The sequence below is a fragment of the Mastigoproctus giganteus genome, chromosome 9 (genome assembly GCF_048544385.1).
Source record: "Mastigoproctus giganteus isolate SK-2022 chromosome 9, ASM4854438v1, whole genome shotgun sequence".
Taxonomy (NCBI): Eukaryota; Metazoa; Arthropoda; class Arachnida; order Uropygi; family Thelyphonidae; genus Mastigoproctus; species Mastigoproctus giganteus.
Window position 1 is genome coordinate 73,637,895 of NC_143583.1, and position 13,016 is coordinate 73,650,910.

At 35.4% G+C, this 13,016-nt stretch overlaps 1 protein-coding gene across 1 annotated transcript in view; it reads right to left on the reverse strand.

Annotated features, from left to right (window-relative positions):
• LOC150080449 (JNK-interacting protein 1-like) overlaps positions 1–13,016 on the reverse strand; it is a 200,220-nt gene that overhangs the window by 144,969 nt on the left and 42,235 nt on the right. The window contains exon 3 of the mRNA XM_090381228.1: positions 4,791–4,902. Within this exon, the coding sequence (XP_090237354.1) occupies positions 4,791–4,902 (112 nt within the window). The remainder of the gene's footprint in view (positions 1–4,790; positions 4,903–13,016) is intronic.

Consider the following 13,016-nt stretch of genomic DNA (forward strand, 5'->3'; position numbering starts at 1 on the left):
TACATTAAACCCTCATTAAACCGGGCTAATAGGGGCTGAGAGGTGTCCGTTTTAATGAAAGTCCGGATTATATGAAATACGTTTTGTAATGTCGGTAAAGCTTATTTAAACAACATAATGTACGTGGATATCAGTAAAAATATGTTTATTTTACATTAAAAATATGTAGTAAATATATGTATGTATGTACATATTGTATTTACATTAAAAATACAACTGTATGAACTGCAGCCGGGAACAGGTTGTTTGTGCAGTGTGAGTTATCACGACCCAATGACCTCGGACACAATATATATGACCTTTGAGTGCAATCGTCATTTGAATTTTACACTTTTAAATTTTTTTAGAGCTTTCCGGATTAAGCAACGTACGGATTACAGGGGTCCAGATTAATGAGGATTTACTGTATATTCAAATTTTACCATTCACAAAATAAATTTTGCTCAAAAAAACTACCCCTTATACATTTCTAATACCTAATATTTATGCAACCAAACATGTATTTCAAAAAAAAGAAAGCAATATAAGTTGTATTTTATATCTATATATCTGACATAAAAAATATAAATCTCATTTAAAAATCTTCGTTACAACATAATACAGCCAGGTCTCGCATAACACGAGTTCGATTAACGCATGTTTCAGTTACCGCTATTTGAAAAAATTATACCACTTTTCACTTTACACAATGCAAATTTCCAGTTAACGCAATCTTTTTTTTTATGTGATATTTGAAAAAGTTTGAATCGTGCATTAAGCTTAAAAATTTAGTTTAAAAATTCAAATTTTTAAATGAGCCAGATGAAAATGTTACCACGAAGGAGATAACGGTAAAAGAACTTGATGAAATCTTTCGTATCGCAGAGAACCTCAAACAAAAGGTTTGAGGTTCTCTGTGATATTTATTTTGCCAGGGCCCAGAGAAGATTGTTGTCGGCTATCGGAAATTGACTGATGGAAAGAGAAAATCAACGCTGTTCAAATATTTCCACAACAGTCATTTCTTCATTGTGTATTTTATGTCAAAGGTTCCCAAACTTTCTCGGTTCAGGGCGCCCTTAGTGTCTCAGTAATTTTTTCACGGTGCACCCAGACCAAAAGAAATACCTAACAGTTCCGTTTAGTAGTCAGGTCCAAACAACTTAATAAGAAATGTTGAAACTGTGAACTACCTCCAGATCATCCCATGTCAAAATTATCCTAGCCCTACACCCAAAATTCTTAATTCCACTGTATAACTTAAAACTCCTTTGGCCTGACCCAACCTCTAGCGCACCTCTTTTCTTTCTTTCTTTTTTTTTTTTATATGGTCCTAGCTACTGAAATTCCAGGAAATTAGGTGGCAGGACCTGCCAGAGTATTTATTTAAAAATACTGGTGTACCTGGCTTGCCTCCACAGGGCTAAGTGTGGACAATGTTGGGCCTCAGTAGGGGTCCAGCAGCTAAATGGCCAGATGAACAACGGTACACGACACTACATCCAACAATATCCATACACTTTTAAATCTCTGGCCTTTACAGTGTTCTGTAACACACGACAACGTAGATTACACAGAGATGGGGAAAACCCCTGGTGCCATTAGACCCTAAACACACTTTACACTTTAACCTCCAGCTAGTAGTTCGCGCAGTGTCCGACAGATGTCGAGTATCACTGTGTTTCCCTCGAACATTTAAAATATTCCCCGGCGCACAGTTTGGGAACTGCTGTTTTATGCAATAAACATTTAATTCCATAATTATTTTCATTATATTTTATACAATTAAAAAATTATTTAAAAGGTATTTTTAAAATTCTTTATAGACATTCCATAAAGTCAAGGACCAATTATAATTTTTCCTATTGACTATTATATTCGATTAATGTGTTTCCGTTTTGCACGATGCGCTCGTGGGACCAATTAATCACGTTAATCGAGGCCAGCCTGTAATATATAAATAATCCTTAATGCAATAAAAGGTCTTACACTTGGGAAAGAGCAACCCCAAAACAACTTATACAGGGTGTTTCAGTTAAACGTTTCAGAACTTCTTAAGAGGGGTAGGGTACATCCTGACAACTCGAAATCATATAGCAATGTGGGGTCGGAAATGCTTTCCTGAAGCGGTGTTGTACACAGAAGCACCATAAAGAAAAGAGACCGTAAGTGAGAAATCGTTTTAATAATACATGAAAAGAAGCAAAAGGTACATGGATTAAAGTAAGTGTTCGAAGTTTCTTCCACGGGCTACAATGCACGCCTCACATCTCCGACGCATGGACATCCGAACATTCTGGAATACTCCAGGCGAATTTCGAATTTCTTGAACAAGAACGCCAAGTTAGTAGGATGGATGATTACACGAACGCAGAGTTAGCCGATATGCATTTGGCTTACGGGGCTGCAAATTGTAGTGGGCCAGCCGCACAGCGTTTGTACGCGGAACGATATCCGACGAGGCGTATTCCCAGTCATAATTTCTTTGCAAGACTGCACCAGAGGTTAGCTGAGAGAGGTTCATTTGAAAGAGCTGACAGGGACAGGGTAAGAACAGCACGGACTCCAGCCGTCGAACAGAATGTGCTGCAGCATGTACAGGGGAATCCAAGAACGAGTACACGAAGTCTAGCAAACGCAGTCGGGGTTTCCCATTGCAGCGTCTGGAGGATTCTCCGAGAACAAGACATGCATCCGTTTCACGTGCAGCGTGTCCAGACACAGCAACCGGAGGATTATGCACCTCGTATTGCTTTCGCACAGTGGTACCTTGGAAAATGTGATACAAATTCCCTTTTTCCTGCTGAAGTGTTGTTTTCCGATGAGGCATCCTTCACAAGGGAAGAAATTTTCAACACGCATAACGACCATATCTGGGCAGTCGAGAACCCGCATGCAATACGACGTCGTGCAGCACAGATTCGATTTTCGGTCAATGTATGGGCCGGTATTATGGGAGATCACCTCATTGGACCTTACCTGTTACCCTGTCGTCTAACCGGACCTATCTACTTGATCTTTCTGCAGCAAGTATTGCCACAACTTTTGAGAGATGAACAGATTTCTGCATCGACGCAACAGACAATGTGGTTCCAACACGATGGAGCCCCTGCCCATTATAGCGGAGATGTTCGTAACTACCTGGATGTCACATTTGGTCAACGGTGGATCGGACGTGGTGGTCCCGTGCGTTGGCCTGCTCTGTCACCCGACCTATCATGTCTTGATTTTTATTTCTGGGGTCATATGAAACCGTTAGTTTATGACACCCCTGTTGACAATGCTGAGGAGCTGGTTGCAAGAATCGCAGTAGCTGCCGAAGAAATTCGTAATTCGCCTGGAGTATTCCAGAATGTTCGGATGTCCATGCGTCGGAGATGTGAGGCGTGCATTATAGCCCGTGGAAGAAACTTCGAAAACTTACTTTAATCCATGTACCTTTTGCTTCTTTTCATGTATTATTAAAACGATTTCTCACTTACGGTCTCTTTTCTTTATGGTGCTTATGTGTACAACACCGCTTCAGGAAAGCATTTCCGACCCCACATTGCTATATGATTTCGAGTTGTCAGGATGTACCCTACCCCTCTTAGAAGTTCTGAAACGTTTAACTGAAACACCCTGTATACTTCATGGGGTTGAATTAAAATCCATAGAATAAAGGGATTTTGGACTTAATATGGGCAGAAATGATGACACCTAAAAAAAAAAAAAAAATGGGCATTAAGCTTTTTGAAAGGGTCCAAAGATGGGAAACTCATGCAATGAGATCTGTTTTTAAAAAAAGGGTAATTGCATGAGAAAAGGTTCAAGTATGTGCGCTACAGAGCTTGGCAACTAAGCACCTTAAACTTAGAGATCTCGTTGAGGTCTATAAAGATTTCATAGGGAAAGAGTAAAATGAATGAAAGCAAAATTTTCACCATTAAAAATGTTCCAGAACTAGGGGCAATAAATTCAAATGACAGAGAAAGAGATTTAAGACTGGATTGTAGGAAGTTTTCCCTTAGTCAGAAAGTTGTTAATTATTGGAATAGATTGCCTCCATGGATAGTTGGCAAACAGATAAGGCAAATTCAAAGATTAGCTGGATATTCACCTACATGAGGAGAGAAGCACATAGGTAGTTTTTTTTTGTTTTTTTATTGTTTATTTTTGCCTGGTGCAACAAAAGCATGTGGCTTCCTTACACTATATGGATAATACTAATATTCTTAGAATAAGTCTATCCATATAAGTATCATAATCAACAGGTTGAAAAAATAAATGATATTGGTAGTTATGTTTTTCTGTTTTTACTGACTGGGGGCAGTATGATCCCTTATGTTACAGTGACAGAGCTTGGACTTATGCTCTTTGAAAATAACAGTTATAGACATGAGTTAACCTAAAGTTACTGACACTGCTGAATTAAATTATATATATATAACAAAAGTTGTTTTCAGTCATGTTCTACACACCATTTAGTCTGCTTGTTTAGATGTGATAATTTATTTGCTGCTCGGCATAAAGTTGCTAATTGAGCCTACCTACTTACTGTCTGAAATTAGTACCTTCCAATTTTTAATATTATTCATTTAAAAATGAAATCGGTAACTTTAGGTTGACTTGTGTACAAATCATTTCTGAGGAGTATATTCTGTAAGGAGCTAAGCTGTATCACTGCCACAATACTATCCCCAGGCAGTAAAGACAGAAAAAAATGCAAAATAATTATTTTCTCAACTTATTTCAATTTCTGGGTTGAAATAGTACCCTGCTCCTTTATTGAAATGTCTTAATCAAGTCTTGTCCTAATCATATTAACTTACGTTTCTTGTCAGGTGGTATAACTGGAAGCTGCCTTCTTTTACGATCGCCTTCATTTTTCTCTCCATTTGATGCTCTTAATGTTGGCAGGTGTGAATTATTATTTACAAGTGACTGGAAAAAAGAAACATGAATATTTTTCACATGTATGAAGTCTAACATTCATTTTATTTATACACACTTTAACAAACAAAAAGTAACTCTGAAGCTTAACACATTAACATGCTGTGAGAAAATTAATTTTGCACAGAAGCAGAAGCTTACAGCATGTTTACCTGAAATAACTGCAAGTTTTTACCATTATTACTATTCCAGGCTCACTTATCAATTTACTTTTTATCTTACAACAAAGCTGCATAACAGACAATAAATTATTTATATATAAACTAATGGATTTGCATTATTCGTTATTCCTTTCATGACATATTATAATTTGAACAGCTATAGTGTTGTCAACAAAACTACTTAAATAAGGCCAAAGTAAAATATTTATTACTTTGGTCTCATACACTGAAAGGACAGAATTCATGGGATACCTAGTTCATGAGCAATGCGACGCTGTCAACCCTCTTTCTAGTGGACAAACCCACTGCTTGGCAGATATATAGGTACACTGCATCACTGCATTCACATAGACAGCAATTTGATGTCCGTGTGGATATTGCGAGTTAACCGACTTTGAAAGAGGGATGATAATGGGTGCCCGATGCATGGGTAACTCTATTGCCGAGGTGGTACAGAAATTGTACTATCCCCATTCAGCAGTATCAGGAGTGTATTGGGAATATGCCATTTCCAGAATAACATCTCATCGTGGACAGAGCTGTGGGCAGAGAAAGGTGGTGGATGAACATGGCCATTGACTTCTGTCTCGCATTGTTTCAGCCAACCGGAGAGTGAGTGGCACAAATCACTGCCGACTTCAATGACGGAGATGCCAGAAATGTCTCCACCAAGACCATCAGCTGATCATTAGCCGCAATAGGTTATGGGAGCCACTGACCCACCAGAGTCTCATTGCTAACACCATGACATAGGACTCTACACCTCAACTGGGCAAAAGAACATCAGCACTGGACCTTGGATGATTGGAGATGGGTCTCCTGGCCCGATGAGTCCTGTTTCCAGTTATTTCGAACAGATGGGATGGTGATATCTGGCGGAAACCGCACAAAGCTCTAAACCCATCATGTCAACAAGGAACTGTTCAGGCAGGTGGACAATCGGTAATGGTCTGGGGTGAGTTCTGGTACATCTAGATGCATCTCTGAATGGTTACATGTCCATCCTTGCAGACCATCTGCATCCTATCATGGTCATCATGCAACCACAGGGCAATCAACTCTTCCAGGAGGACAATGTGCCTCCCCACAGAGCCGTGGTGACTAGAACATGGTTCAAAGAGCATTCCACAAATTTTATCATCATGGAATGGCCTCCCTGTTCACCGGACATGAACCCTGTGGAGCATCTTCAGGATGCTGTGGAAAGGTCAGTTCGAGCTTTGGATTCTCCACCCAGGAATGCAACAGAAATATGGACAGCGGTGCAGCGAGCATGGATGGAAACACCTGTGGAACACTTTCTTGAAGTAGTGGCCTCAATGCCTTGTTGTATGACTGCCCTTATCCGGGCAAAAGTTGGGCCTACCCATTACTAGGTAGGCATCCCATGATTTCTGTCCACTCAGTATATAACATTTATAAATTGCAAAAACAGTTTATTGTAAAGGAGCAGGCAGAAATGCAAGGATTGTTTGATGTGGGCTTTGAAGCTTTTTTTTTTTTTTTTTTTTAGTTTCTTTGTGGAAACTTACAATACAATACTCCTAATGATTCCAATAGTTCTGCTGTCAGGAGTTTAAGCTCCTGGTATAGCCACCCTAGCCAGACAGGTTGAAGAATAGAGGCAAGACAAACTGTGGTCCAACATCAAAGAGAGGAGCTAGAAATGCTTCAGATATAAAATTAAAATGCTCAAAGAAAACTGAAGGTTAGAAACTAGACTAAAAAAGGAAACAGCTAGGAAATGGATTAGGGAAACTATGAGAAAAGGAATAACTGTAGGACCATGGAATGTAAGATCTCTTAATGGGAAAGGAAAAATAGCAGGAGAATTAGAAAATAGAAATATTAAAATCAGTGGATGAACATAAACTAAAAAGAAAGGAAAAGGTATAATAAATGCAGGAAATTAATATATAAATATATAGCGAGGTGCAGAAAATTGAAATAGCTGCTAAAGGCATAGGGATCTTAATACACGAATTGCTGAAATGAAACACGGAACAATATAATCTAAAATTATAAAAAATATTACACTTAAAAATGAAATTGCAAAAGAAAATATTAAACATATTAGGCTTACGTGAGTCATAATTCAGAAGGAAAATCTAAAGAAGTTGATAAATTCTACAATCAACTAAAAGATTTAACTAATAAAATATATAATAAAAATGAATTGGTAATAATAACAGGAGATTTAAATGCCTGAATAGGAAATAAAATAATAGCAGAAAACTGTGAGCAGTGTAATGAACAGACAACGAACCAAAACGGAATTTTGCACATACGGTGAATATAGAATTTAACAATACAGGCATACCTCGGTTAACGTTACCTCTGATAACGAAGCTTCGATATAACGAAGTCCGCAATTTCAAGCCCCATTTAACATAAAAAAAATATTCCAGTTTAATCACCTGAAATCTAAACAAACTGAAGAAATTACGGAAACCTTTGGGGCTTCTCGTGGTTGGTTCGAGAAATTTAAAAAACGGGCCAGGATTCATAGTGTAAAATTAACAGGAGAAGTTTCCAGAAAAACTAAAGGAAATAATTGAACGTGAAAATTTTCCACCAAATTTGGTGTTCAATGTTGACGAAAGCGGTTTGTTCTGGAAACGGCTACCAACAAAAAGCTTCATTTCTATTGAAGAAAAATCAGCTGCTGGGTTCAAAGCAGCCAAAGACCGTTTAACGTTACTCTTTGGATCAAATGCCTCTGGCGATTATAAATTAAAATTGTTATTAGTTTACCATTCAGAAAATCCGAGGGCGTTAAAAGGTAACATAAAAATGAATTTACCTGTAATATGGAAAGCAAATAGAAAAGCGTGGGTTGCCAAGGAGTTATTTACTGATTGGTTTGTTAACCACTTTTGTCCTGAAGTAAAACGGTATTTTCAAAAAAACAACTTTGAAGAAAAAGCTCTTTTGTTGTTAGACAATGCTCTGGGACATCCTACTGATCTTAACACGTTAGACACATGCATTCCTGTCAAAGTTGTGTTTCTTCCAGCAAACACAACTTCCCTGCTTCAACCATTGGATTAGGGAGTAATAGCATCATTTAAAGCTTATTATCTGCGTCGAACATTAAGCAATTTAACTGAACTAGAGGATAAAGAGGAAATGACAGTTAAAACTTTTTGGAAAAACTACACCATTAAAAACGCAATTGAAAACACTGATAGTTCTTGGAAAGAAGTCACTAAGAAATGCTTACATGGAGTTTGGTGCAAAATATGGCCAGAAGTTGTACTAGAAGAAGAAAATAACATCCAAGAAATTAGAAATGAAGATGGCTCAATCAATAGGTTTCGAAAATGTCGATGAAGAGGATGTTAGAAATTTACTGAATGCAGAAGATGATGGTTTTTCAGTGGAAGATTTAGAAAACCTTGTTAGCAACGAAGACAAAGATAATGAAGACGAAGTTAAAGCAGTTCCTGCCGAAAAAGTGTTAACAACCAAAGATTTAAAAAGGTGCTTAAATGACATTGAAAACATTTTAAATTTTTTTAGTGAAAATGATCCTGATTTAGGAAGAAGTTTTATTGTTAAGCGATCAGTGTTAAATGCAATAACTCCTTTGGGCAATTGTTAAATGAAAGAGAAAAAAAGCATAAGCAATCAACTTTAGACTCATATTTTAAAATGTGATTTCACTTTGTATGTAAGTTGACTGTTTATTTAATAAAACTTTTCTTTGTTCGAAAAAAAAGCTTTTCACCATAGTATTTTTACCTCTGAAAACGAAGTTTCGCTTAACGAAGTAATTTCGTGGAACGCATCCTATTCGTTATTCGAGGTATGCCTGTACTTTGTTTGTACATAAAATAACATGGAAACATAATAGGAACGGTAAATTAGGAAGTAATAGGAAGTAATTGATCATATAATCACTAATAGAAATATAAAACCAGAAATTATAAAGAAGGTAAAAGAAATACCATTAGTAGATATTGGAAGTGTTCATAAATCACTAGTGGGAACATTCAGATTTAAAATTCTTTAAGAAAAAGCAAAAAATAAACAATGATACAAAAACAAAATTCAAAATTTAATCATAACAAGATGAAAGATACAGAAATACTTAAGAGAATATTCAGAATTAAAAGAAATAAAATATGAAAATCAGTCAACAGAAAAAAATATGATTTGTATACATAAAGCAGCATAAGAAACATTAGAACAAAATATAAAAAAATAATTAAAAATGTACACCATGATATACAGAAGTAAAGGACTTAGCTAAGATCAAAGCAAAAGCATTTCAGTTGTTGTTGTTGTTTTGGTTTTTAGGAGCATTAGCAACTAAGGCCATATTGCTTCGGGATATGCGGTTGTCATTCCCTGATCTTTCCACATCTTCCATATTTGGTGGTGATGGGCTCAAACCCCGGTCTAATCAAGAAGCATGTGATACGCACTACTGCTCCTTCCCACCTGACTATGGAGGCGCCCAAAGCATTTCAGAAACATTTTTAAAAAATAAAATAGATGCGGATCTACCAAGAATATAAGAAAATTCAAATTAGAATCAGTGAGATAAGAAAAAAAATAGTAAAATAAGAGTACTGGCACAGGCTCTCAAGAGTTAGAACATGATTTCTATGGAGCACATAAGTAAAATTTGGAAAATAAGAAGAAATTAAAGAAAATAATTAAATTAAAATGTTAAAATAATGAACATAGATTCAGTAACATGGGAAAATTATTTTTAAAAAATTATATAAACGTGAAAGGCAACAAAATATTAGAAAACAAAAAAAAAATAAAAATAAGATCAGTGAAGAGCACGCGAATTAAATGTGACAAAAATTAAAAGAATAAAAGGAAAACTGAAAATAGGAAAGTGCAGGCAAAGATAAAAAAAAAAATGAGTTAATAGAATTATTGAAATGGTGCTGAGACATGGGCGATTACAAGGACCCAGGAGAAAAAGATGGAAGTGGCGGAGATGAGGATGCTAAGATGGATGTGTGGTGTGACGAGGAAGGACAGGATAAGAAACGACTACCTCAGAGGTACAGTTAAGGTGGGGCCTCTGAGTAAAAAAATGCAGGAATCTAGGTTGAGGTGGCTTGGACATGTGGAACGAAGAAGTGAGGAGTATGTGGGGAAGAGGTGCGAAAAGTTGGAGGTGATGAGGAAGAGGGGGAGACCTAAGCTGAGATGGAAGGACAAGGTGGCAGAGGATTTAAAAGAGAGAGGATGGAGGAGAGAGGAAGCTCAGGATAGGGAGGAATGCAGGAAAAGAATTAAGGACGGAAATGCTGACCCCATATAAACTTGGGAAGGCAAAGATAAAGAAGAAGAGAATTATTGAAACGGATTTTTAAAGAAAGAACATACCAAGCAATTGGCAAAAAAATATAATACCAATATATATATAAAAAAAAAAAAAAAAAAAACAATTGGCAAAAAATTATAGGGATATAAATTTATTAAACACCTTGTTGAAACTATACGAGGTAATAATTAGAAAAATTAAATAAAATTATAGAATTAAATGATGAGCAGCAAGGATTTTAAAAAAATAGATCATGCATAGATGCAGCATTCGTGACAAAGCAGATAATAGAAAAATCATTAAAGTATAGCAGCTCAATTTATGTGTGTTTCATACATTTAACAAAATCTTTTGACAGAGTTAAAATAAAAGATGAAATAGACATCTTAAAGCTGCAGAAAGTTCCTGAACAATTAATAGAAGTAATCAGACATATATATATATACACACACACACAGATAATATATATATCTGATTATTTGATTAAGACAAAGAGGCTTGTTGAGTCCAACTTCCCAGCTTGATAATTGATGAATTAATTAATGGAGTAAATATAAGGAATTAGAATAAAAATTTTAAAAATTAGATATAATCTAACAACTAATGGCAGGAAATAAAAATTATTGGCAAAGAGAGAATTAATTATGCAAAATAGTATAATATAGAAATATCCACAGGGAAAACAAAGAGCATAACAATAGCAAAAGTAGTACTCAGATGTAAATTAGAAGGGAAAATGCTAGAACAAGTAATGAAATTTAACTACCTAGGAATACATATAAATAGTTCAGGAATATCTCCTGAAGTAGGAGAAGCAGTGAGTACAAAGTTGAAAGTGAGTAGAACAACATGAGGGGTTAAATAATACACTTTGGAACAATCCAAACATCAACTGGGATGCTAAAGTTAAAATATGCAAAACAATAGTAAGACTTATGCATCTTAGACAAGAGACACAAAAATAAAACAAATAAATGAAAAAAACCACAGAAATGAAAGCACTAAGGAAAATAACTAATAAAACACTAATAAAATAACTAGTAAAGTTAAAAGTGAGGGTACCAGGAAAAAATGCAAAATACAACCTATTAATGAATGGATAATGACAAGTGGACAAAAACAGTAAAAAACTAGAGACCTATTAGCAAACAAAGTAAAGGAAGGCAAAGAAGATGGAAGAATGATTTATCCTAACCCAACAAGCAGAATGCTTAATGGGAAAAGAAGTGAAATGTATTATCAGAAGGTGACAAAACCCTCACATGAAGCATTGAACTGTATGGAACTGAGACAAGGAATACAAGAAATCACTAGTAAAGAGGACTAAATATGGACATAGAGTTCTTTTCATACATGGAAAGTTCTTTTCAAAAAAAAAAAAAAGGGGGGGGGGTGAATCAAATAGCTCCTTACTTGATTAAAGTGGAAAAGTCAAGAAAGTCCAGCAAAAGTGGTAGACAAGTTGAATAAGCACTTTAAAATTCACAATTGAAACACCATTCAAACACAATAGAACAATGATTGAGAGCAAGAGTGCTGTAAATTAAGTGACATAACAATCTCAAAGAAAAGTTTACTGTAAAAGGTACTGAACCTTGAAAGAAGGGCAAAACTCCAGGAATAGATACTGAATGAGTGCATCATCCTATTGGGATGTTAATAAGATCATTAGATTCCAGAACAATCCCCCCCCACCGGATTGTAAAAGTGCTGTCTTCCCAATCCACAAAGGAGGAGCAAAAGATGTGATGCCTACTAAAGACCATAAAGTCTGACTTTAGTGATGGGAAAGTTCATGGGGATCTGTAGTTAAGGATACAATACAGGGCCCCTCTGATAGGAATGGCATCCATAATGGATCACTTTATCACTTTATAATTAATTAGATTGGTCTTGCCTGACCAATCTAATTAATTAAAAAGTGATAAAATGGTTAAATGTAAGAAAAAAAATAACTTTGGCATTATTTTCCTTGACTTCAGTAACGCTTGTGATATAATTCCCCATAAGAGGCTATTATACAGGGTGGTCTATAAGTAAGGAAACATGTTGACTATAAATAACACTGTTTTAAATATATATATATTTTTTTTTAATTAATGTTAGCACAATAGAAAGGGCATAAACTTTAAAAAAACAAGAAATTTTTACAATGTGTTCAATATGGCTGCCATTTTGTTCTTTAAAAAATTTTAATATTTTTAACACAGTAATACACAAAAAGGCACAACTCAGAAACTCCAGCAGAGACCTGTGCTTATTGCTAAATATGTTATCCCTTAATTCAATCTTCTACTTCATTATATTCAATCCTCTACTTCATTATAGGTCTCATGATACTTTTCTTATGTTTAAATTATTCTGAAGCAATAAAAAAAAAAATGACTATATAACAACTAAGTTCCAAGTTATAAGCAAAGCATGTTAGCTGAAAATAATCTCAATTTTTTTAATATCAATTCACAATTACTAAAAGACAATCTATTAAGCAAGCACTTTTATGAAAGCAAACTTCATTTTGCGCATTTTTCTTTTCTTTTAGTTTATTTTTTTGTCAGTGGATGAAATTGGTTAAATGTTTTAAATGACAAATGCATTGTTACAGTATTTTTTTAAATTAATGCTGCACTTTAAAATAAAAATATATTCAA